This window comes from Cannabis sativa, chromosome 4, assembly GCF_029168945.1.
Source record: "Cannabis sativa cultivar Pink pepper isolate KNU-18-1 chromosome 4, ASM2916894v1, whole genome shotgun sequence".
Taxonomy (NCBI): Eukaryota; Viridiplantae; Streptophyta; class Magnoliopsida; order Rosales; family Cannabaceae; genus Cannabis; species Cannabis sativa.
This window is the reverse complement of record NC_083604.1, coordinates 34,926,312-34,953,043: the sequence shown is the minus strand read 5'-3', so window position 1 is coordinate 34,953,043 and position 26,732 is coordinate 34,926,312. Positions and strand designations below refer to the sequence as shown.

Below are 26,732 nucleotides of genomic sequence, written 5' to 3'. Positions count from 1 at the left end.
TTGATTAGGCTCAGTAACACGAACTCCGTCTTCTCTAACAATAGATAAAATCTGATTTTGCCTCTGTCTCTGTTTGATGCTCGCATGAAATAGAGCTGAGTTGCTGTCCCCTTTTTGTATCCAAGCAGCCTTGGCTTTCTGCTGGAGGAAAGAGAGATAATTCTTCATAGCAGTGTTATACTTCTCCCGGGCATTTGATTATGCTTCATGTAGATCAGCATTCAGAGGATCCCTGTTGTAGCTTATCTTGCAGGTCATTTAGATCAGCTTTTGATTGCTCAAACTGAGCATGAACATCCGAAAAACCTTCTCTATTAATCTCTTTGAGTATAGCCTTTAGCTCTTTCAATTTGCTCATCAACTGATACATCCTGGTCCCTCTCTTTTCCTTTTGCCAGACTTCCGAAACCTTTTCAACATACTTAGGAGATGACCACATCATAAAATACTTAAAAGGTTTTCTCCCACTTTTCCATTTCGGGTGCAAAGACAAAATAGCTGGACTGTGATCAAAGGTGCCTTCGTTCAAGTACATTGCCTCAGCATTTGGATATTTATCCAACCACTCTTGATTGGCTGAAATTCTATCTATCTTGGAAACTATTCTGTCTTTTCCTTGTTGTTTGTTCGACCATGTAAAGTAGCAGCCTGTTGCTTTGACATCCTCAAGTTGACACTGCTGAACACACTGTATAAAATCTGTATCAGGATGATAACAAACTCTATGTCCCACTCTTTCTTCTTTGGCTAATATAGCATTAAAGTCCCTCATGACAAGCCAATTATCCTTAGTACTCAATTCACACAAGTCAGCCCATAAAAGTTTCCTTCCCTCATTGTCATTGGCCCCATACACCACTGTCAAATAGGTCTCAAAACTACTATCAATTACTGAAAGTTTCACATGCATTAATTAACTAGTGCATTTGAGAATATCAACCACAAATTTATTAGGATCCCACGCTATCACAATTTTACCCCCTTGATGCCAAGCTATATTCGAAGAAAAGCACCAACCTTGAAACACATTTAGGTACAAGGTTCCAAGCTTGTGAACCTTGACCCTAGTTTCGAGAAGACCAACAAAACCAGCACTTTGATTATTAATAAATTGCTTAATTTACTGTTGTTTCTACTGCTTATTGGCTCCCCGAACATTTCAAACTATGATTCTATCCATTACCAAAAGAGGGAACTCCCCCCCCCCCCTCTGGTATTATCCATTACTGTACCTGCTGCATCAGCCACGGGTCCTGCTGCAACTAACTCACAGTCACCATTTCCCAACTCTTCATTATCAGCCAGTGCTTGGAACCCATTCTGCACCTTTCTGGTCGAAACTTGTCCATGCTCTTTGACTCTTTTCCCTTTACTCACTGCCTGAAAACCTTCATTATCAACAATAGGATTAGCTTTCCTATGATCTTCTTTTATAACCCATTCCTGTTTTGCCTTGCTACCATTCCTGCAGTCCTCAGTCTTATGTCCCAATCCAGAACAGTTTGAACATGTTATAGGTTTCCATTCGTACTGGATTCCCACATGACAAACCGACCCGTATTCATCTTCAAATTCCAATAAGTTTGGAAGCTCTTGATTCATCTGAACCTCAATGAGAATCCTTGGAAAATTCAGCCTCTCCCTCTCTCTTGTCACACTGTCAACCATAATCGGTTTTCCAACTTGACCAACAATCTTGAAAAGGGATTTCTGGCCCCAGTATTTGAGTTCGAGGTCTTCAAGATGCACCCAAATGGGAACTTGTTTCACATCTTCTTTCCTGAAATTTGTGTTAGGATCCCATGGTTTCATGATCACAGGACGTTTATTGAAAAATATGTAACCTCCATTTAACACTTGATCCCTAATCTCCATTGTATTGAACCGAATAAGAAATATACCAAAAGCAAGCAATTTCACCTTGTCAACCTTATCAGTCCAAATTCTTTTTGCAAATCCTTCCAAAATATGCAGAGGGGGATTAGACCCTAAAACATAGCATACAATGGAGGGACTCCAAAAATTCACCTCATCTTCAATATCTTCGAAATTAATTTTGACCTTATTAGGCCTCTCAGATCTAACAAAAGACTGATCTAAATTCTTAACAATAGATCCAGAACGCAGCACAGGAGGGATCGAAGACATACCTTGACCCAAGCTACTGTTACATTGGTTATTCGCGTGCACAAACTGTAGAAAAACTGACCTAGCCTCCTCCGTTCGTTTGATCTCATTCAATGATGCAGTGGGAGATAGAGGGGCTCGAAAGAAATCTGAACATCCATCTGAGCGATTATTCTCAGCCATCGCATCCTCTGGCTCTTCATCTTCTTCAGAAAGCTCCAGGGGAGCAATTCCTAGAACAGCATCCATCTTCTTCGTCCGAATGACATCTGATTCTGAATTAGGGCCTTTCTTTCTTGGTTTGTTAACATACGCTTTCGATTTCCCTTGTTGTTTCGACCTAGTTTTGGCCATGGCGCCAGCTTCAGCTGCTAGAGAGAAAAAATAGGGGAAAAAGTTTATGATCTATACCTCGATAGGTGATATTTTTGCTTATCCAGAATTTTAGTTCAATTACACCCTTGACAGATTTCAATTTATTTTCATTTAGCTCATGAAACCATAGAATGCAATTAACTAACAATTAAACCACTTTATGCATGCCAATTACAATCATCAATCCCCAAAATTCCATATGCTTGCAATACTTACTATTCTCCACTAATATAAATTAATGCACAACCAAGAATCAGAAGGTCTCTCTAGGCTTGTAATGTTAGGCTTAGGGTAAAGGTAGTTGAAATGGTCATTTAGGCTTTACTATACCATAAGCTTCTCCAATCATGTCTCCCAGAATATTTTTCACACAATCTCAATACCCCTTTTTCTAATTACATGAGAGATATTTTTTCAACAAGATTGCAACAACTTTATGTTTATCTTTTTTTTTTTCTAGATATGACACTGGTTGTCAGATTCTCTTTCTTTTCTCTTTTTTTCTTTTTTCAAGTTGTTGCCAATTAATTTTTTTTTTTCATATTCTCTCAATTTTCACATTTTTTTTTTCACACACATACAACAAACTTCCCATCCAAATTCTCCCAAACTATAGATCTACTTATGGTATAATTAGGGTTAAATTGTGGATATTCATGGGTTTATCTTTTTTTAGGCTCAATATGTGTGGAAACAAAGAATAGGCTAAGGCTCAAAAGGGTAACTAGGATAAAAATTACAACGATGGCTTGAAAGGCACAATCAATCCAAAAAATTGCCTAAATAACTTTCCTAGTCATGCATAATTTATTATTTCACCTCAAATAGCAAGCAAGCAAGTTCTAGAATTTTCCAAATAACTTTTCACATATCAAATTAGCATACATAAACCAATTCAATTACTAGAAAATTACCTAATATGATTCTATATTCTTTTAAAGCACAAAATTGAAATTAGTCAAGAATATAATATCACCAAGCACACGGATTTTTCAAAAAATAAATAATCTTTTCAAATCATGCTATCTACCTACTTTCAAATTGACTCACATTAATCAAATTGACTCACAATAATAAAAACTAAAAATTAAAAATTAAAAGACATAAAACTTAAAAACAAAAAAATTAAAATTAAAAATTCAAGTCACCCCCCCCAAACTAAAGTGACACATTGTCCCCAATGTGACATTAAAGAAAAAGGAAAGGAGACTTACCTGGGTGCCACATCAATAAGCGGTTGACGCCCATAATAAGCGTCATGCAATACAACTTGAAAATTATTGTTGTACTTGCCTTCAAGCTTGGCAAGTGATGAGTTCGAATCAAAGTCAGCACCAACAACATAAGACTTTGGATGATGAGCTTGGGGAGAAGCCTTTCGTAGCTCGTAGAGGATATAATATGGTGTTGATGACATATATGGATCCATTGGTGGTTTATTTGTCAATATCATTGATGAAGTGGAATCAATGATTCCATGTTCTTCCTCATCCTCCAATGTCACAGTATCTACACTTTCATCTAACAACATTTCTTCTTGTTTCTCACTCTCCACTTGGTTATCCATACCCTTGCTTGTGATTTCATATCCAATGATTTCCTCTTCACAAGGATCTTGATCTTCAATTGTAGGCTCATTATCTTCCTTGTATTCAACTAATGACCCTTCTTCATTGTAGCAATAACTCTCATAACTTTCATTATTGGAGTTATTACATTCTGAATCATGAGCCACTGAATTATCACATAAGGATCTCACCATGTCTGTTAAGCGATTAATCTCTCCTGGAAGTGATTGTAGAAGTGCTAGTAGTTGCTCCTCTTTTTCAGTTTGTTGAGATGAATTTGGGCAATAAGGTGGGTATTGGTGACTCCAACCCTGAAGTGATGGATCCCAATGCCAGTCGTAATCAAAATCTGCCATATTATTCAATAGATTTATTACATCATAGTCTCTCATTAATAGAGGTGCTCCAGTTGCCTTTGCTCCATATTCAACCCAGCTTCTTGTTTCATCATTAAGTCCATTATAAAAGAGCCACGTAAAACACCCACTTGAGAAAGTGGGATAACATCTCTCTCCAAGCTCTTTAAATCTCCCCCAAGCAGAATAGAATGGTTCATTGTGTTGTTGGACAAAATTCTCAAGATATAGCATCTGAATTTACCTTGCAGGTTAAACTCATTAATAAAACATTAGTAAAATTAAAAAAAAAAAAAAAACTAAATTAGTACTAAAAAGATAAAAATTTGAAACAACAAAATTAATACTAAAACTAAAAAGAAAAACCAAATCAGAACAAAATTTAATTTTTAATAATATTAACTAACAATCCCCCGCAACGGCGCCAAAAACTTGTTACGATATTTAGCACACGCAAGTGTACGTATCGTTTCAAGTAGTAGACTCACTAGGAGTGAGGTCGATCCCACAAGGAGTGTAGTTAAGTACGTTAAAATAAAACTTTTACTTCTATTTGATTAAATAAAAGATAGGAAAAAAAAACAATGAAGTATAAGAAAAAGAGTTGGAAGCAACGATTCGAGAAAATTAATAGTTAATAAACTAGGGTGTCGATTTCAATTATTTCTATTGAATATGGTCTAATATGATTATTTTCCTAATATTAATTCCAAGGCAATAGCAGGTTTACTAAGGTAATTTAGAGTCTTCTCAGATATATAAACCTCAATTACATGCAAACTTTCTACTCTCGTGATAAATTTAACATGCAACAGGCATTAAACACAGAAACCCTATAAGCTATCTAAACCATATAGGTACTCTCGTCCTATATCGAAATTCAGTTCTATTCTACTATAGCATATTTGACACTCACTTCTCAGATCTCGCATCAAAATCATAAACAGTTAATTGGTGGCCAGACAATTAAAAGTAATTAAGCACAAATAAAATAGAATACATAGAAATTAGGGGGAAAATTAATCATATTAAAACCATAAACAATATCAAACAATATCCATCTAACCCTAATAAAGTATTTAGTTACTCATGTTCATTGACGCACAAATACACATATTAACTGATAGAAAAGAGATGAAAATAGGGAAGAGAAGAAAAGAAGAATGCTGAAAACCCTGAGCAGTATGTCTCCAGTATTCCAGTTGATCTCTCTACTCTGTATCTGAACTCTCACTTTTTTTCTCTTTGAAATTGCTTGATGAAATCAACTCCCTTCTTCCCTTTATATAGGCATTGAAGGCCTAAAAAGATGGAAAAAACGCACATATTTAAATTCCCATTCGGATTTAAATTTTTGGGAAACGAGATATTTTTTTTGTTGCGTTGACTGATAGTAGTTTGGCTATAACTCTCTCAATATTACTCAGAATTGGACGATTCAAGATGTTCTGGAAAGATAAAAGAGAGATCTAGAACTGTCATGTTTTGACTTTTTCCAAAATCTAAATAGAACATCGTCGAATTTAGGCTTGAATCTTCAGCTTTATTTTCTTGCACAATTTTCTCTATTTTAAATATCATGATATTTTTATCTTTTTTTTCCAGCTTTTTGTCTGATATTTTTCTAATCTTTTTCTATTTTAAATCTGCAAAAATAAAAGAAAACAAACGTAAAAATGCTCCAAACACGCGGGTGACCCGGGTTCGATCCCCGGTAACGGCGCCAAAAACTTGTTACGAGTTTTATGGTTACTACGCAAGTATACACAATCAAGTAGTATCTCACGCAAGTGAGGTCGAACCACAGGGAATTGGATTAAGTACTACTAAACTATACTTATGATTCTATCTGGTAAAAACAATATTTTTGCAAGTTAAAGAAAATAAGTCAGAAAATTAAAAAGAATATACGACGATTAATCAAGATGAGAGATTAGGGAGGTGAATCCTGTTGATAAGTTACCAATGTTAATACCTAATTCTGTCCTTATCTTAATGTGAATGACAGATTATAAATTAACCTAACTCTTTTCAGATCTTTTAGGCTCTAGATAATATGTTCTCTAATTAACTTCTTAATTAAATCAATACAAAATCAGCATTACGCAATAATCTTTTCGTCACTGAGGCTATGTAAATACTTTCGTTTCACATCAAAACCTAGACTATCCAATTTTAGCATTCTCAATTCTCACTTTTCAGATTTCGAATTGAGATCATTAAACATGTAAAAGGTGATCAAGCTTGCACATGGAATTAAACACAAATATAGATAGTATTCACACATAAGATGAAGGAATGGCAATTATTTATTAACTAGGCATAAACTTAAACAACATTCATCATCCTCCCTTATTGGAAAATTTAGTTCAACATAACTCTAAAAACATCCAGGATTAATTCAGAAACAAAACTAAACATAAAAGAAGAAATTAAGGGTAAAAAGAAAGAAACTAGAAGGTGATATCGCTCCGGGTCTTCAAGATAGCTTCATCTCCACTTGCATCCACTATTTAGGTCTATTTCTACTTCTTTTGACCTTCAGTGTCGTATTCCTTATATAGGGATGAGAAGTGTGCCTCCAATTGAGTAAAAAATCAAAATTAGGTCAAATCTGCGATTTCCGTACCAAGTCGCGACTAGCATTTAAGCTGGTCGCGACTACAGGCAAAACTCGAAAAACCGAGTTTTTGCCAATTCTCGAAGTCGCGACCAGGGTCGCGACCAGGAAAAAGGGTCGCGACCTGGCTCTCTGGAGGTCGCGACTACTGATGCGTCTGAAGCCGAATTTTCCAATTTTTTTCAAGTTTGTCCCAGTTTTTCGCCATTTGACTGAATTCGAACTTTAACACCCCGGGAACCTGAAATAATGAAAATCAAGCGTAAAACTGCTCCAAAAGACACCAATAGACGAGATAATGCTAACTTTAAAGACCCGAAACATAGGCTAATTATAACCTAACAATAACTTCTATAAGTATTTAGAAGTGAAACGATGATTTTCTTCGAGCTTGGCTGAATAGAAACAAATGATTGAGATTTTATTTTAGTAATTATATTAGTTTACTGAAATATTATTTATAGGTAGCTAAGTGTTGGAATTTATTTTACCAGGATCTTAGATCTACTCACAAGTATGTTTATTAACATCCTAAATATGAACTTTCTAAAACGATGAAATAAACACATATAAAGTTAAAGAAACCTTACATTGGGTGCAGCGGAATATAATGACTCCTTTCGTTCAGATATCTAGCCCTTGATTCCTTTCTGTAGCAGAGCATTATCAATATCTGAACCTGGATCTCTTTCTCTGAATCTTTGATGCTGAAACTCCTTCTTGCTGAAAGTCTTTCTTCACGATCTTCCTCACTATGATTGAGGTATCACTTGATGTGTGTGGGCACTACTCTCACACTAAGATTTTCGAAATCTCAATGAGGAAGAGAGAGAGAGTGGGTTCAGCCAAAGATAGGGAGAGAGAAGGCTCAGGTTTTTCTCTGAAGGAAAAATAGAAAATTTAAGTGTAATTTTCCTGAAGCCTTCACTATCTATTTATAGCATTCCACTAGGGTTAGGTTTGAATTATTTGGCATTAAAATAATGAAAATATCAGTTTAAATTTCCTACAAAAGTGGCAGGCCCTATACTAGTGGATTTGGGCCTCACTTTTTGCAATTTTGCAGGTTTACCTTTTCTGCATCTGATTTTCTCAAAAACGCCAATTTTCTAATTCAACCATTTAAATGCCAATTCTAACTATTTAATAACTATAAATAATTATTAAATAATATTGTCATTTATCATATTTATTAATTGAACCATACAAAGTATCATAATTAACAAATATGTCCCTATAAACTCTTTCTTTACAATTTCGCCCTTACTTAGTGAAAATTTCACAAATAGACATAGTCTAATTTGAGAATTATAATTGATTAATCAAAACCAATTATATGAGTCTTACAAGCAATATTATCTCAACTAGTGCGGGGACCATGGGTCTATATAACCGAGCTTCCAATAAGTAGATCAAGAATTTAGCACTAAAATTCACTAACTTATTAATTCTTCGTTGAATCCACGCATAGAACTTAGAATTGCACTCTCAGTATATAGAATGCTCTATATGTTCCACCATATAGACACATCATTAGTTATCCATTGTTATAATCCTAATGTGATCTATGATCCTCTATATGAATGATCTACACTGTAAAGGGATTAAATTACCGTTACACCCTACATTGTATTTATTCCTTAAAACACTTGGCCCCGTATAAATGATATTTCAGCTTATGTGAAATGAGTACTCCACCATTTATGTTCGTTTGGTCAAGCTCGAAGGAGATCATCCTTTGCTTACTATTCGCCAGATAGAAGCTATAGATTCCATGTTTATGATAGCGCTCCCACTCAATTGCACTACCGTGTTCCCAAAAAGTACGTATCACCTTGACCAAAAGGTAGGCTTAACTAACAATTCAAGGAACATGAATAGCCTTTCAAGATTGAGCCTAATCATAACAGGATTAAGATCATTTGATCTAGGATCAACTAGGCGATATTAACTTGAATAGATTTTACGGTAAGTTTAATTAAATCTAAGTCAAAGTTCAATATCGGTCCCTTCCGATGCATACTCCATGCATCCAACCTGAGCTTTACTTTAACCAATGCTCTGGAAAGAACATAGCACTTCTCCAAATGCAAGTAAACTCTTGTTGTAGATTATCATATCAGTAAAACCCTGTGTCTGATAAATCTAGGAAACTTTATTCACATAGTCATGTTTACTTTCCAATGTGTTGACGGCACAATAAACAGGATCAAGTATGTGAAAAGGGTTTCAGATGAATTTATACATTATGTACATATAATCATGAAATAAATCATGTGAACCATGCAACATTAAATGTTATTTCTGATCTATATTAATAATTAAATCTGATTATATTGAAATGAGTTTTATTTAGGGCATAAAACCCAACACTAAGTGTGTTTAGGATAAAGTACATTGAAGGGTAAAACAGTAAATTTGTCCCTTTTCGATGTAGATCATCTATAGTGGATCTTTGACTATTAGAATTGTAACAATGGATAATCATAACGTATCTATATCGTGGTACATATAGAGCGTTCTATATAATTGAGACTGCTATTTGATTCTGGATCTATAGTGGCGCAAGGAGGAATTAATAAGTTAGAGAATGTACATGGTAAATTCTAGATCTACTTATTGGAAGCTCGGTTATATAGGCCCATGGTCTCCTCCCTAGTTGAGATAATACTGCTTGTAGACTGAGTTAATTGATTTTAATTGATCAATTATAATTATAAAATTAGACTATGTCTTATTTATGAATTTTCACTAAGTAGGGGCTTAATTGTGAAAAAAGAGGTTTTGGGGTCAATTTGTTAATTAAAGGACTTTGCATGGTCCAATTAATAAATAATATAAATGACAATTTTATTTGATAATTAATTATAAGTATTAAATAAATAGTTTTGGCATTTATAGGATTGAATTGGAAAATATGGTATTATTGAAAGAAGAATAAGTGGTTGAAATAAAGTGGCAAAATTATAACTAGAAAGTGGTCCATTAAGTAGCCAGCCATTCTAATGATTTTTGCTCAATATTTTATTCATATTTTAATCCATATAATTCAAGCCTAAGCCTAGTTAAAACACTATAAAAGGAACATGATGCTCTCATCTCATCCACGTAAACACTTGACTTTTCAACTTACCAAATCTAGTTTTCATTCTCTGACAACTAGTAGATGAGAGAGTTCCTTCTATAGTGATTTCGCATCCTTCATTGTTCTTCATACTCGAGCCTATAGTGATAGAGTGTCATGCACACACATAGCAAGTCAGTACTCAATCACAGTGAGTAAGACAGTGGTAACCAACTCAAAGGAGAGAAAGAAATCCAAGCTCAGATCTTGATAATACTCTGCGACAAAAAGGAACAAGGGTTAGAGATCTGAGCGGAAGGATTCATAATATTCCGTTGCAATTAATGTAAGGTTTTCTAAATTCTTATGTATTTAATTTCATTGTTTTAGAGATATTCATTTAGGATATTAATGAAATATACTTGTTAAAAAATCTAGATCCTGGTAGAATATTCCTAACAAAAATGAAGGATTATAAAAGAGAGTGTAAAAATAGGGATAATTACACCACATACTGAAATTTTTAACTTTTTTATTTTTATATTGTGGGGTGGAATTTTTTTTAAAAATACTATGTAAGTTTTATACAGTGTACTGTGTTAAGTTCTCATTGTTGTTCTACAGTTGTTTTTTAGTTGTTCTACTGCTGTTTTTTAGTTGTTCTATTTTGTGTTTCACTGATGTTTTATAAAAATATAATATTTTTTGAAATTTTGTTTGTATGACTGTATTTTTGTAAAAATTAACTCAAATTTAAGTATTTTTTATAAGTTTTCCTAAAAACAAGAGTGAGCAATGTATACTGGTATCTAGTTTAATTTCCTCCGTAATCTATGGTGTGGCCCAAGTAGCATCAATATTGAGCTTGTTCCAAGCCCATTTTAGCATTCCGGAGCAATCGAAGGCTGCCAGATAAAGGGCAACCGATAATATAATAGAGAGAGAGTGTGTAGAGAAATTCGAACATTCCCGGAGATTCGCCGCTCTATCCTTTTATTCATCACGACCACCGAGTTCCGCTCACGCTCACGCTCACGCTCACGCTCACGCTCAGCTTAGTGCTTTAATTGGACTATGCACCTCTGAGCAGCTACAGCACCCATGGCTTCCACTTCTGCCATTTCACTATGCTTTATTCCCAAGGTACAAACTCACTCACTCTACTCTTCCCTCGCCTCCATGCTTTTTCTTCATTTTATAATTTTTTTTTCCGGCTTTCAGATTTCACAGCGTTTCCATTCTAACAACCATACACCACAGCTCCAACCCTATCGTGGTGCCTATGGCCATGGGGGTCTCCTACATACTCCTCTATCGCTCCGGAGAAGAGGGAGAGCCTTGAGGTTTTCACGTTTAGCGGTGAGAGTTACTGCTTCTTCTAGGGCTGAAGGAGGCTCGAGGAGGCCCGCTTCTGGTCGGAGAGTCTATCGGCAGTCTCAAACCCAGAGCTCGTCGCTATCTGCTTATCCGCTGAAACAAGTTGCTTCCTTTGTGGTCCCAGCTGGCTTGTTTTTGGCCGTCACGTTTGGTAATTTGTTTCGGGCAAAATTCCTTCAGCTGAATTTGAGGGGAAAAAAATGTTTTATTTTTAGATTTATTGAGGTTTCTACTATGTAGTGTGATAGAAATTTTGAACTTTTGCATATGATTATTGTGTTTATGGTCTTTGGCATTGATTTCATTTTTCAAGGGAAGAGAATAATGTTGTAACTTGTTATATTATCTCATCTTTGATGCTTAACCCTAATGAGGTATATCAAACGAGTTTGTTTGGTTGTAAAGCTTGATGCTGGGAACACAAGAAATTTTACTTGTTGGGTTTCTCAGTGGCCGTACTAATTTATATCTTCAGCTGACAGTTTTGTGGAAGGTGGTGGAGAAACTTCTTGTTCCGAAATCTAAGAAGCCTTCTAATGTCGAAGAAAAAACGGCTAAACAAGGCTTGGAGTGGTCTTTTGCTGCTGGTACAAATCTGTTATCAGGTCTTGGAGCAAAGATTGACCGAGAGTCCAAGCAAAAGCTCAATGAATTTGCCAAAGAACTCAGGGCATTTAGTGTTGTCGATATGTCAGGTATAACAAATGGGCGAACATAGACATTGTTAGTTTTTGAAGAAGTTATACTTGTTTATGGGCACTAAAGTATTAATTTACGGTCATTATACTTTCATCTTCTTTATAACTGCCCCTATTGGTTAGATTTTTCAACAGTCTTGTTGAATTAAAAATAACTGTTATAATTTGAAGTCGTGAAATAGATTTTATTTGGCAGGGAAACGTCCTTTTGTATTTTGCTAACAAGCTAAGTTGTAGTTAAGGCTGCTGCCCTCTCTCTTAACTATATCGAAAGAAAATAAAATTCTGTTTATTAAACTTTTTTGCAGGATGTAATTTTGGTGATGAAGGTTTAGTTTTTCTTGCTGAAAGGTTTGCTTACAATCAGGTTAGAGCCGTTGTCTATCAATTTGACTCGTAATATTTTGTTTATTATGGTGGTGATCTTAATATTTACCAATCTACTTTTTGGTATCATTGAACTAGGACCAAATGTTGTAGAATCCAATTTTTTGATTCTAAACATATATTCCATAATTGACATTGGACTGTTGGTACTGTTTCTTCAAAAAGTTGTATAATAAAATGGTTTATTAAACTATAAACAACTTATTAAACAATTTAGCTAAACATGGATCATTACTTAAAATAAAAATATATAATTATAAACCATAAATAAATATATTAATAAAAAAACTACAAATTATTAAATTATATAATATGTAATTGCTCTAAAAATATATACAAATTTATATTCATTAAATGGCTTATATTGTTGTTTTTTAGTAATTTTTTAATGGGAATATACTCATTTAGTACCTTGTGTTTTCTCGAAAAACATAATTGGTACCCTACGTTTTCAATAATACTTTTTGGTATCTTGTATTTTAAAGTTGTACGTATTTAGTACCCTAAAGTAAAATTTCATCAATATAATTTTATTAATTCGACCAAACGGTTCTTTGTTATATGTAATCAAATAATTAAATTTAAATTCAGAATTCATAAAATTGAAGATAGTTTGATTGCATTGATAGAATTTTATTAAATAAATTTGAGTTTAGGGTATCAAATATGTATGATTATAAAATATAGGGTACCAAACCTATATTTAGATAAAACACAGATTACCAAATGTGTAGACACTTTTTTAATCAAAAAATCACTGTAATATTATAGGTTTGATAAAACATTATAATATTATTGTTTACCCGAAATCTTATCCTGGTGACGTGGACTGATATCAATGTTTGACATGTGACAAGAAAGAAAACTCTCGGAGTTGAGTAGTCTCAAGTCATATCAGTCGACTTGGGACGGGTCCTTAGTCCTGCTCTGCTCCCAAGTTGACTTTGAGAACTCCGGAATGAGTGTTTGGTTCTCGCCAAGTTGTTTCCAACTCACTATCTTTCAGTAAAGAGTCACGAGACACTATAAATCCAAGGTTAAAAACAGGTAATTTAAGCTTGAAGACATGGTATTACGATAGGTATTTTTGAACACAAAAGACGCCAGCAGGAGTACTCGGACATTCTTGGAAGGGTCATACGTCGTCACTGAAGCACTAGAACTCGAAATATACAAGTTAGCACGCTATGACGATAACTTGAATTCAATGCTTGTACCAAGGTGCGGGAATGGGGTGCATCTAAGGTGATACTACCATTAAAGCAGATGTTTTCAATACAGCTCGCTTCACAATGAGATTCACTTTACCACGTGCAAGTGAATCAACCGCCTCTCGAACTGACAAGATGCAACAAAGTTATTGTTAGGTCGAGAGGTCCATCGCCAAGTTATGACCCCTACACTACTAGTCAAACAAGGCGTTAGTGTAGTGAAAATCAACTTAGCTAGTTCTTCATGAAAATATAAATTTGCAATTGTATTTAATTTTAGCTAATTTTGTTTTTTCAACTTAGCTACGATAACGTAATTGTATTTAATTTTAAGAATGTTAAACAAAGTTTTTTTGGTACTTCATTAATATTATGAAATTACAGCTCATAGACCTAACGACGCTCTCAAGCGTTGAGTAAAGCTCATAGAGTTGGTCTTGGGATAACTTCGGTTATTTCTTTAGTGAGTTCAACTTGCCAACCTACGAATTTCCAAATAAATGGACGAGTGCTCACATATGTAACAGCCTAAGACCCATGATCAAAAAAGTCCAACGAGATTTGGTATGACAAGTGACCAATAAAGGCACTTCTTTGATCACTTGGGGCACATAGGTTATGGTACACGAGAGCTATATGTTACATGGTGTTAACCCATATTTCGAGCACCCATATGGTCACGACACATGTAAGGAAGCTGGAATATGAACCAACTCAGATTGTGTAGAGATAAATACGTTCAATAACTTGCCTCTAAGAATACAAATGGTGGAGATATTTTAGTCGCTCCTTAGGCATTTAAGGGTGAGTCATGAATGACAACTGCCATTCGGTAGACTAGTGAGATGAACATCTAAAGAAAAAGTCCATCTTAGGATACACAGGGTAAACTATAAAGCAACAGTTAGCTCGAAAGAATAGATAATAAATTCTTTAAAAGCTTACAACTTATTGACCCCCATCCTCGTGAATATGTTAAAAGACTAAGGGATATTCACATAGAGTAATTCACCTCGGAATGTTCACGAACGACACAAATGGATAGCGTCTTGCGTAAGTGTATTTAATCAGTTCTAACAATACAGAAGAATGCGAGGAGCATCTTGGATATAATACCTCTGCATAGAATCTGTCTTCAAGATTAACATAAGAAAGTGGTTTCCAATACATGCTGCGACGCACAGAAAACTTAATCAGCATAACTGATTTTAGATAAAGACAGAGGCAACTATAGCATTTATTTATTTATTTCATGTGTTGTAAATATGAAATGTGGGGATTGTCCACATTTCATGAGCAATTACGAGGATAAGATCACAAGAGAATAACTGTCTATCCCAAAAACACCTATAAATAGGGGAAGAATTCCCAGAATCAGGGACGACCAAATCGAATATCAGAGAGAAGATACCATTGTTGTATTATTGTTACTCTCTAAATTCACCAAATTCTGATAATAAGATGGACTCGTGGACTATGAAGAATTAACTTCAAAACCACGTAAAAACCTTCCTGTATATTATTATTGTTATTTAATATTCTAAAGTTTATTTATAAAATTAGGGCTTATATATTAGTTAATGAAAATCGGGGTTAACACATGGGCATTCAAAAAATTTTTGCACACCTGAGTAGTACTTTCATGGTAAAGAAACTTTAAGAAACATTGATGTTACTCCCAATGACTGAGTTTCTTAAGACATGGAATACCTGTGCAAGTGTTAAGAGGTTAAACGGTAATGAATTAAGTAAAAAACATAAACATTAGAATAATTTTTTTTATTGAATTGGATTAATTTCTAATTTAATTAAAAAAATTTGATAAATTTTTAGTGAGACTTATCCACATTAACAGGCTGCCCGGGACAACCAACTAATACACTAAAGCTAAAAGCTAAAAAAGAAAATAAAAGAAGAAGGATTAAGACAGTGCCCTACGAAGCCATGAAGCTATCTAAGTCAACAATGACTATTATTTGTTCCTCATTCTCTGTTTGTGGCGCATTAGCAGGGGGAGGAAAGTCGGGATGTTCAAGGTTGTAGCCTTCGATTCTCGTAGCTTCTTCGACCACTGGTTCATCGCCATTCAAGTTGAAGTCGATCCTTTGAAGAGCTTTAGCTTTGAGACGTTGCTCACAACGCTTCACAAAAAATGGAACTTAGTTCTCAGGGAAGTCTGACCAATTAAATGACTATGCTCCTCCATTGACCTACCAATCACAGTAGATGGCATCAAAATATGCCATCATAGTAGGCAACATCTTCAGCCTCTTTCCGCTCTGTCTGTCACTTGGCTCATAAGACGTTGAATTTGATCCTCTAGCTCAGCAACTTTAAGGAGGCGTTTGGTTGGGAGGAATGAAAATATAGGAATAGGAATGAGAATGTAGATAGGAATAGGAATGGAATGGAATAAAATTTAAAATGCAAAAAAAAAAAATTGATAAAAAAATTATTATTTTTTTTTCCTTGTTACATTGGAATGGTCATTCATTTCTTTTAAAAATGGAATAGTCATTCTACCAAAATGGTGGAAAGAGTATTCCATTGGAATGCCATTCCAATACTTTAAAATGCAACCAAACAAAGAAATGGAATGAAAATTGTTTCATTTCCATTCTATTCCATTTCATTACCTCCAACCAAACGCTACCTAAGGGTCTTCTCATCAAGCAACCGACGAAAAAGAATCTTCAACTTCGAAAGTCTTTTTTCGAGTTGCAAGGTCTTTCTTCAAGTTGTCCTCTAGAGCCTTAGCATTATCAGCGACTCCTTGAAGGCTGGACACACTACTCTCTAAGTCGCTAATAGCTTCCTCTAAGTCAACTACCTTGCTCTTCGCATCAGTGGTTCGCTTCTCCGCAGCTAAAAGTTTATCAGCAAGTTAGACAACTTTCTTGTACTCGTTGTCTATGGTGTAAGCTTAATCGACACAAGTCTAAAAGTAAAAGAAGTAAGTCAGAGAACTATAAATGTAAGGAAGCAAGCTCAAAAGAAGACAAAAAATATTATTTACCTTGAAGATATCAGTGAAGCATCTTTGCCAAGATATCAGTGAAGCATCTTTGGGCTGGCATGCAGAGGCTTTGTAGTAACCAACTTCCTTCAAGGAATATTCTCAACCTTAGACTCGATCAAGGCATCTCCACCAGAGAGGAGCCATGTGCCTTGTGCACGCAGCCTGTCCACCAACTCCGAGCTACTGGGGTTTAGATTATCGGTATCAGCCTCCTTCGGAGTAATTTTAATTGGAGAAGCAGGAGACTCCTCATCAACTTCAATGACCTTTGACTTCCTTTTGTTAGAATCCTGGACAAGGGGAGTAGCTTCAGTCACAACTGTTTTGCCCCTTTTCCTAGACTCCTTTGCAGGACAGGAAAAGTTGCAAGGATAGCTTGCACGACTTCCCTAACTGAAGGATTGGCCTCCTTCGGTACGATTGTCTTCCTCTTTGAATAATTTCTCATACCAGCAAGGAAACTCATGTTGTCTTCATGAAGGAAAAGAAAAGTGTTTAGTACAACAGAAAAAATACGAAAAGCAAGATAATATGTTATGACGGCAACAAATGGAGTATAAATGACCTACTGATTCCCCAACTCTCTCTGGTACACTACTACCGGAGTGAACTTCTTTCTCGCTTCGACATTAAGATATTCTCTCTGAATAGTTTGGACCATTTTGAATGGAATCCTCCCCATCAGAGAAATTCTCATCTTTTGACATTGCTCAAGACTAATGATGGTTTCACTTTGTTTGTCCTCTTCGTCATCTTCAAGAGGTATCGTCCAAGAGTCATTAGAAAAGTGAGCATCCAAATAAACTCGTTGGCATGTCATTATCAAACCAACTTTACAGTGATTTTTAGCGGTAAACAAAGTCCTCTCATCTCTCTCCCATGCTTTTATGTCATTAAGCATGACATCTGCTCTTCTCTTCATGTCAATCAACGAAGCAAGTCTCTTACTCGAAACGGGTCCCGCAAACGCGACTCAAGCTCCGGTAATTGACGACCGACGTCCAGAGTCAATTTTACTGTTAGATCATCATCAATAGTCAAAAATAGCTGAAATGTATTTTTTCACTTTTTTTGAATATTTTATTATATCTTATAGTACCTCCTTTCGTATAAAAGGAGAGCTCCTCTAGTTCATTTTACACATTCAGAAAAGTACCCATACGGTCAAAGTATCTCTGTCTAGTTTTTCTTTCTAGAAATTAGATTTCAGACTTAGTTATTTTTCTTGTAATCATTCTTGTGAGAATAAAAATTTGAAGTAGACGTAGCTCTATTACTATCACGACACAGGGAGTGAACTACTATAAATTATTGTGTCTACTCTCAATTTTACTTAGTTACTTCTAACTTTCATCTCGTCTATACATACGAGCGAGTTGACCAGTTTTCGGTCAATTATTTTTACATAGCTTCTTGTTTCAGCCGTTTCTTCTAACAAGACTGACATGTAGGAGAAATTATCTAGAATTGTGAAGAATATCATTATGTTACATTATAGTTGTTATATAAAAATCCAAGATCTTAGCAGTCAATGGGGTTGATTTCTGTCACAAGATACTATTCATCTGGCTTAGGAAGTTCTGATGTTTTAAATGCTCTAATTTATGTTAGTTTACTTATTGCACATACCAAGTCCTATTGGATTATATTCTACTTTTTTTGTTCTTTTTTGATACCACGGTCTCCTCCACCATATGTGAGGATCCCTAATACTGTTGGGAGGGGGTCAGTCTAAGACATATGACCCTTGTGACCTCGTCTCTTTTTCAAAAATTAAAAAAATAAAATAAAAAACATTAATGTTATATTATAGCCCTTAAGGAATAGAAAAAGAATTGCATGGGATCCATTTTTATATTAAAAGTAACAGAAACATGAAGAGAGTTTTCTCCCCCTTTTGGGGGTTTCCCATATTCTTTGTCATGGAATTGACATAAACATTGCTAATCATATTGATAATATTCTCTCATAATTCAGACACTTGAAGGAGTAAGTTTTGCCGGAAATGGAATAACTGCTGCTGGATTAAAAGCTTTTGATGGTATTCTGCAATCAAACATCATGTTAAAGACTCTAGATCTTTCTGGAAACCCTATTGGAGATGCTGGGGCAAAGGTTTGGTTATTATTTTCTATTGCATATTTGGAAGACCTAAGTTTTACCTTGCATTATTGTGTGCTTGAGAGTATAATTGGAAAATAAGTAAAATCAAATGAACTATTGTTGCATGCAGTATTCTCAACCTTAACTAACTTAATGGTGTATGGGTTGGTCTTTTCCACAGTGCCTAAGTGAAATACTGGTAAATAATACTGGGATCACTAAACTTCAGCTGAACAGTGCCAACTTGGGGGATGAGGTTAGTTATTTCTAGCTGAAAAAAATTAAGCTCCGAGTTATGTCATCCGCTGTCAAAGTTACAGATGTTAAAAGTGTAGATCTTCTCACAGAGATGTATCTAAAGTGGTGCTCACATACCATGCAGGGTGCAAAAGCTATTGCTGAGATGTTGAAGAAAAATTCAACCTTACGTTTTCTTGAACTCAATAACAATATGATTGAATTTTCCGTAAGCAGATTGGTCTATATATTCTCATATTAGCTTAATTCTATTTATTCAAGTTGAAGGAATTATGTTAATAACCTTTTACTAATTACTGGCAGGGATTTGCAAGTTTGGCTGGAGCTCTTCTTGAGAGTAAGACAATACGAGATTTACAACTTAAGTAAGTGGTCTTTACACTTTCTCTATCTGGTGATATAGCATACAGCCCAAGAGCCATTGTTTCCTTTTCTCTTAATTTATACTATTCTGTTATCAGCTGGATATGTTTTCTAATGATTTTCCTTTTAAATATCGGTGATTTAATGTTAAGTGGCAACTATGGTGGTGCCTTGGGGGCTAATTCTTTGTCTAAAGGACTTGAAGGGAACAAGTCTCTAAAGGTAATGTTCCATTTCCTCTTACTTTTGTTTCCTTGTTTTGTGATATCTGGGCTTTACATGTCTCACTTTCTTAGTGTGTGCATGTTCCTGTACCTGGTGCATTCCAATTGATTAAATACAACCCTAATTTGAGAATCATAATTATTTTATACCTGTCAGGAGCTGCATTTGCATGGAAATTCTATTGGAGATGAAGGCATACGCACATTAATTGATGGTTTAAGCTCACATAAAGGTTTTAATTTCCTATATAAATGCATTTCTGACTAAGAAACAGAAATAGATGATTTTATGTTGATTATTTGTATGCACTTACATGCTTATTATTACACAGGTAAACTTACCCGTCTAGAAATTGGCAATAACTCAATTAGTGCAAAAGGTGCTTTTCATGTTGCTGAATTTATTAAGAAGAGCAAGAGCTTGACAACGTTGAACATTAGCATGAATGACATAGGCGATGAGGTATTGATATTTACAGTATGCAAGTAACTCATCTTTTGTTGACCGTTATTTTCATTGATTGAAGTTCTGCTGCACCTATCCTGTTTCATTAACTACTGTGTTTTTCTTAATAGTAGGGAAAATAAGAGCAAGTGGTCTTTTTGATTGTTTGCTTTCTTCACAAATCTATATTATGCGGAATGTACTTGTTTTTTAGTAACAAATTTTACCAAAATATTCAGGATGCGCCTTCCCTCCATAGTTTACTATTTTTGATTTTCAGTTCTTGAATTTTCAGGGAGCTGAACGAATTGGAGATGCATTGAAGGAAAACCGGACAGTAAAAAGTTTAGACTTGGTTAGAAGAACTCTAGTCTGTATATTTAGTTTATGAAAATCTCTTCCTTATTCATACCTGGAAACATAGTAACTGATTTTACAGGCAGGAAACAACATTCATGTCAAAGGAGTCAGCGTAATAGCAAAAGCTTTGAAAGACAATTCTGTCATTATAACCGTATGTTCTTAATCACTCAACTCATTATTTTTTAATATTAATATTATGGATCCACGTAATGATACTCTCTCTGACACAGTTGGAACTTGGTTATAATCCCATTGGTCCAGAAGGTGCAGAAAGTTTATGTGAAGTTCTTAAATTTCACGGTAACATCAATATGCTCAAGCTTGGCTGGTGCCAGGTAAAATGACGTTTTTGAATTTACACAAATCTTGATTCTAGAATTTGTACCAGGTTCTGAAGTTTACAAAACATAAAAAATACTATATTGCAGTTAGGAGCAAAAGGAGCAGAATTCATCGCTGATATGATAAGATACAATGGTACTTTATCCAATCTGGACCTGAGGGGAAATGGACTAAGAGATGAGGTTCCTTGCTAGACAATACCATTTTATCTCTCTTAAAAATTTATTAAAATTAAATTTTAAACTGCACATGTGATAAAACTTAACAAAAGTCGACATACCCTGTATATATATATATGTATATATGTATATATTTATATATAACCCACTTTGTACATTCAAATTTTACCTAAATTATTATACACATGATTTCCAGGGTGCAAAGTGCATTGCTCGTAGCTTAAAAGTGGTCAATGAAGCATTAACTTCGCTAGATCTTGGATTCAATGAGATAAGGGTACTACTTTCTGTTTGTATTCTAAACTAGCATAGCATCTTTGCAATATTTAATCCATGGTTAGATTTTGACTTTTTTTTTTTTTTTTAAGGATGATGGGGCCTTTGCCATTGCTCAAGCATTAAAGGCTAATGAAGATGTGCGAATCACGTATCTGAATCTTTCTCGTAACCTGATGACCAAATTTGGACACGTTAGTTTTCATTTCATTCATTGGACTCTTTTTGTATGCAGTCAGTATGTTTGGACATGTTTTCTTAACCTAATTTCCGCATCATGCAGAGTGCTCTTTCGGATGCTAGAGATCATGTATATGAGATGACCGAAAAGGAAGTAGAAGTTGTTTTCTAAAAGGTGGGTTGACATAACTGAGTTGTGGATAACATGGTTTAGGTTTATTCGTTTGCCAGAAGGTGTTGATAATTAATGGTATTGGTGAGGACAACAAAATACTTTTTTGATCCAAATTTTGGAGTTCTTACCAATATCCTCTTAGAATGAGAGAAAGATTGAAATTTTGACGCTGAGTTCGTAGTTAGTCTGTCACATCATCTAATTATTTTCTTTAATCCGATTGTTAGTAACCAAGCCAGGTTACAACGACATGATTATAAATTTGTCGTTTGTCCTGTCTCATTTTTTGGGGGTATTTTAAGGGATATCTTAAAACTTATTTTTCCATGTGATAAATCATAAAACGGTATTTAGTATGGGTAACCAGAATATTCGCTTAAGGTGGTTAATTTTATTTTAGTGTGGTTATAGATTTTTTTTTTTCACTACACACTGCAGTGTGGTTGAACTTTTATATACACATTTTTTTTTTTAAATAATTTTTTTTTATTAATTCATTTTAATTTAGTTCCTTTGTTGTACCATTTACGTATTTATCTTTAACTAGAAAACAAACGCCACTTTCTTTTGTTTAGTAGGTGATTAATGATAATTAAGTTATAAAATTATATCAAATTTTAAATTTTTTAATATTTTCTATATATATGTATATATTTTTATGAGCAACAAACTTATTAAATTTGTATTTTTTTTAAAATCTTAATAACACACAATAGAAAAAGAATTATTACATTACAACAGACATATATATACTAGAAATGGAATGTTTTTATTTCAAAATATAAATTTGTGTTATTTAGTTGCACATTGGTTAGAAATAAAAATTTTCTAGTAAAAAACTATATAAGTATAGTTCATAGTGGATTAGGAAAGCATACTAATACACAACACATACAGATTCTCCACTCTCTTTAAGTCGAGTGTCTCTAATCTTGAGTTTGTCTCTAGAATCTTCATTTTCTCTTTGTCTCTTATTATATTTGATTACAAAACTAGCCTTCTCTTGACGATATTTTATTACAATTCTCATCATCTTTATATTTTATTAATTTGTTTATGAGAAAAAACAATTTATTAACAAAAACTAATCTGGAAACAAGAAACTTCTCTGCCTACAACTAAAACTAAAGTGATCACCGATACCATATAGCAGTACGGTATATATATATATATAAGAAGAGTTCTCTGTTCACTAAACTAAAGACTATTAGTACGGTTTCATAAAAAAAACTATCAGTACGGTATATATAGTATATATATATATATACTAGTATCGAGGCAGTGCATTGCACTGCGCTGATTTTTATATGCAAAGAAGAGTAGTCAATATAAATTTCAAAATATTGTATAATATATAATTGAAATTACTGTTCTTTCAATTTCTTTCTAGAAATTCTGAAAGACAACAATGTAATTCAAGAATATAAATTTGTGACCATGGAAAAATAGAATGAAAATTAATAATACATGAGTAATGTCCCTCTGTTTTGAAAGCTATATTGAGATTAACTATGCCTTCATAATTTTTTGAGAACAAAAAATAAAGCACTATAAAGACTGTGTTAAAGCGTATCTATAAAAATTTTTTAGTTGTTGATGTATTTGCAATTCAATATCTTCTATAAATATAATAAGAGAACAATAGATTAAATGATCTGATTTGATTTAGTAGGAGTAACTGATCCAATTAGATCAAAAGTTGATAACTAAAAAAACTTTTTATTTATTCTTCTTTAAGAAAATAATAACACTAATTAATATCTTTCTAAGAATAAGAAATAGAATGTCCTGTAAGTGTAGAATCTTTAAGATTGGCTACAACTTAAACCACATCAATTTTGTTATGAAAAAGTGATGAATAAATTGAACACTTTTTTAAATTCATATACACGAATAAAATTTACAATATTACTGATCACTTGAATCACTTCGTTATTAGTTAAGGATTGAAGCAACAATTTCTTATATTTTATGAAAACCAATATCTTATTAAAATACATCTATAAAAAAAGTCAAAAGTAAAATATTACAAAGTCCTCAAAAATTGAAATAGAATACCATCAAATTAATTAGAGAACATTATGTTCATGATCTCTATTTGGAGAAGAAACACCCCAAGGAAGCTAAGATTACAAAAAAAAAAAAATAAAATAAAATAAAATAGCTCTACACAAGATCGATTCCATCACTCGACCTTAAAAAATAAATATAATATTGTAACTAACTGGAACAAGAACAAAAACATTGTACATAGACCAAAACAAAATGGCCTTGAATCCCAAACACTAACAATACACTAAATCCTTAACAAATCTTACACATACTTTAGATTCACAATTTTACGAAAAATACAATTACCTCTTTCTTGTTGATCTCAAGCACATTCGATTAAATATGTAGAAACATTGAGGTAGATATCCACTTTCTTAGTTCTGCATTTTGAATAACATGATCGTGTTAACATGATCGATAGTGAGTCGTGCAAAAAATTTACATCCAAACATACTCTTCTACAAGTTCCTTAAAAATTAGAGCTATATCACATGGGAAATAGAACAAACAAGAATAAAACATGCCAACACCGGTTTTGCCTCATCTCTGTCCAAAAAAAAAAAAGAAAATGAAAGAAAAGAAGTAAAAGATTGTATAGATCTAATATATAATAATATCAAAACACCATTCAATCAAAGTGTAGAGGTTTAGTTAGCTTATTAACTTTTTCCCATATAGATTTCTTACGCAACGCATACGTATTACTATAAAACAACATTAAATCATCATCAAGTAATTAAAGAAACTTATAAGTTCTGTTTGATAATTGGATAGGCCTTCTGCAGCATATTGGTTGTAGTAAATACTTGAGCTAGTATTATGGATCAAGGGACTCATCAACATAGTCTTTGTGATAATGCTGGAGCAAAACTACATCATTTTTATTTCGGCGATCAATAGCATGAATTAGCCAGAGATAATGTGCTCCAAGTGACCAGGTTAAATCCTAAGAACTGACAGACTTAATTTTGTCTAAAAAGTATCGAATACAACACCAGAAACTTAATAATAACATATTATATTACATTTTCCTATCAAAATTTGTAGATAGCACCAAAAAACAAAATCTAATTGGAGTAATATCTCTAATGGAAAGAGCTAAAAATATATTTACATTTAAAACTCCACATAAATATATATATAACAAACCACATAGTTTGATTAATTGATTCAAACAAGAATTATTCAAACATATATACTTATTTGTATAAAGTCAATGAAATAGTTTGTTTGCATGATAGCCTTTAAGCTTAAGCAAATACAAGGATGTATAATTGTATTAAATATTCAAAGTCAAATAGAGTGGTGTCTCGTAAAAGAATTTATTCATGAAACAGGATATATGGCAAACTTTTATTTGTAATAACATTTTTACAAGTGCAATGCATGACCAAAACATATAACTTGATGAGTTTTGAGTAAGAAAAGACTTGTCCATGGGCTGCACCTATTTCATTAAATCATTTCAAGAAAGAAACTAAACATCACATGCATATACAAGGAAACCAAACCGAATAACACACAAAAATATTAAATTAAAGGGTTACATGATATTGCAAATATGGTTTTCATATAAATCAATGTCAATGACATTAATAGAAGTCTTATATTTATATAAACACAGAAAATACAATTATAGAACTTATATAATTGTGTTGTACAAGTATTTTTACATGCTATATATCATCATAAATTTATAGAAGAATTCAAAGACATAAATTAAATCACATTTCGTTTGCAATTGAACTATTAAGTAGAACAAAATGCCAAATCATTGAACGAAGTATAAGAAATTAAAAAAAAAAAAATACACAAATTTGGGTAAATAGAGAAAATAAGGTAAATGATAGTAAGAAGAAAACACTAAACAATGTAAACCTGGTTTTTCATACAAGCTAAGTGAAAAGAGTTTTTCAGAAAAATATTCAACTGATAGAAATCTGTAGAGTTGAATTAATTTGAAATTTTAGGTCTAATAATAAATATAAACTAATTACCATTGAATCAGCATGGCCCAAACAACTTTTAATTCTTATAAAACCCTAAACTCAGATCAAAGATACTCTACACAATAAATAAAATTAAACATGACTTTGAAAAATAAATAAATCAATATAAATGAAAGTAAAAGAAAAATTATCAGAACCTTTTGATATCCATGATCAAAGTGAGCATTAAGGTAGCACAGATAGCTAGCGTGAGATTTGAGAACAAGAGACTTTGGGTTCTAATGCGTGTCAATTTTTTTTGGAGAAAAGTGGCAATGAAGTAGGTGAAGCAGGATTGGGGATAAGTGACGAGAGGATAGGCGGTGAACAAAAAAAATATATAATTGTATGAAAAATACAATAAACCCACTTCAACCAGCTGCAATAGAAGGGTATTATTGTCCTTTAAGCAGGACGTGAAGATGAGTCTTATTATATATAAGATATTTTTTAATTATTTTAAACTTATATAAATTTGGGATATTGGCGGCTAAACCCCCCAAACTTTTGGGTTTGTGACAGTTAACCACCAAAACTCAAATTTTGGCGGCTAAACTACCTGAACTCCACTTCCGTTTTGTTCTGCACACCTCCGTCCAAGAATCACAGTTAAGTGCCACGGTGGACTGTCCACGTGTACACACTTGTACACGTGGCAAGTTTTTAGTGGCCCACGTAATATTAATTTTAAAAAATAATTATAAATATTAAAAAAAATTAAAAAAATTAGAAAAAAAAAATTAAAATATTTTTTTTTTCTTTTTTACTTTTTTTTTTTAAATTTAAAAAAATTTTAAAAATAATTTTTTTTTTTCTTCTTCTTCTTCTTTCTTCTTCTTCTTCTTCTTTCTTCTTCTTTTTACACGAGAAAATCCCGACTCTCTTTCTCTACATCGTCTCCTCCCTTTGCCCCTTTTTACAAGGCGATGGTCTGAACCTCTTCTCCTCACTACCTTCAATACCTCCAGAAATGAAATTCCAT

The 26,732-nt window shown here is 33.5% G+C and overlaps 2 protein-coding genes and 1 long non-coding RNA gene across 4 annotated transcripts; 1 reads left to right on the top strand and 2 right to left on the bottom strand.

Moving 5' to 3' along the window:
* Nucleotides 1–214: 214 nt before the first annotated feature.
* Nucleotides 215–2,481, bottom strand: LOC133036901 (uncharacterized). Its single transcript, XM_061113671.1, has 2 exons — nucleotides 1,233–2,481; nucleotides 215–891 (listed from the first exon to the last, which is right to left on the bottom strand). Exons 1-2 carry the CDS (start codon nucleotides 2,479–2,481, stop codon nucleotides 215–217), a joined length of 1,926 nt encoding a protein of 641 aa, XP_060969654.1.
* An 8,456-nt stretch (nucleotides 2,482–10,937) lies between these two features.
* On the top strand, nucleotides 10,938–22,221 carry LOC115713916 (uncharacterized). Of its 2 annotated transcripts, none has more exons than XM_030642396.2 (18): nucleotides 10,938–11,253; nucleotides 11,371–11,638; nucleotides 11,970–12,182; nucleotides 12,494–12,552; nucleotides 18,780–18,917; nucleotides 19,087–19,161; nucleotides 19,288–19,371; nucleotides 19,467–19,528; nucleotides 19,679–19,748; nucleotides 19,908–19,983; nucleotides 20,083–20,213; nucleotides 20,491–20,550; nucleotides 20,635–20,709; nucleotides 20,789–20,893; nucleotides 20,987–21,082; nucleotides 21,276–21,356; nucleotides 21,448–21,549; nucleotides 21,639–22,221. In XM_030642396.2, the coding sequence occupies exons 1-18, from the start codon at nucleotides 11,212–11,214 to the stop codon at nucleotides 21,705–21,707; spliced, it is 1,806 nt and encodes a 601-aa protein (XP_030498256.2). In that variant the 5' UTR covers nucleotides 10,938–11,211; the 3' UTR covers nucleotides 21,708–22,221. The 2 variants fall into 2 exon arrangements, with proteins under 2 accessions (XP_030498256.2, XP_030498255.2); XM_030642395.2 differs by having other exon boundaries at nucleotides 11,332–11,638.
* A 1,533-nt stretch (nucleotides 22,222–23,754) lies between these two features.
* LOC133036930 (uncharacterized) lies at nucleotides 23,755–26,194 on the bottom strand. Its single transcript, XR_009687322.1, has 2 exons — nucleotides 25,909–26,194; nucleotides 23,755–24,142 (listed from the first exon to the last, which is right to left on the bottom strand). It is a non-coding gene; the product is annotated as an uncharacterized LOC133036930 (long non-coding RNA).
* Nucleotides 26,195–26,732: the final 538 nt, after the last annotated feature.

Bases quoted from the DNA above. Each gene is read 5' to 3' on its own strand.
- LOC133036901 (XM_061113671.1), bottom strand. From the start codon at position 2,481: ATGGCCAAAACTAGGTCGAAACAACAAGGGAAATCGAAAGCGTATGTT. The intron at 892-1,232 runs GTACAGTAATGG...TGAAACTTTCAG, and splicing joins ACCCGTGGCTGATGCAGCAG to TAATTGATAGTAGTTTTGAG.
- LOC115713916 (XM_030642395.2), top strand. From the start codon at position 11,212: ATGGCTTCCACTTCTGCCATTTCACTATGCTTTATTCCCAAG. The intron at 11,254-11,331 runs GTACAAACTCAC...TCCGGCTTTCAG, and splicing joins CACTATGCTTTATTCCCAAG to ATTTCACAGCGTTTCCATTC. The intron at 20,551-20,634 runs GTTAGAAGAACT...CTGATTTTACAG, and splicing joins CAGTAAAAAGTTTAGACTTG to GCAGGAAACAACATTCATGT.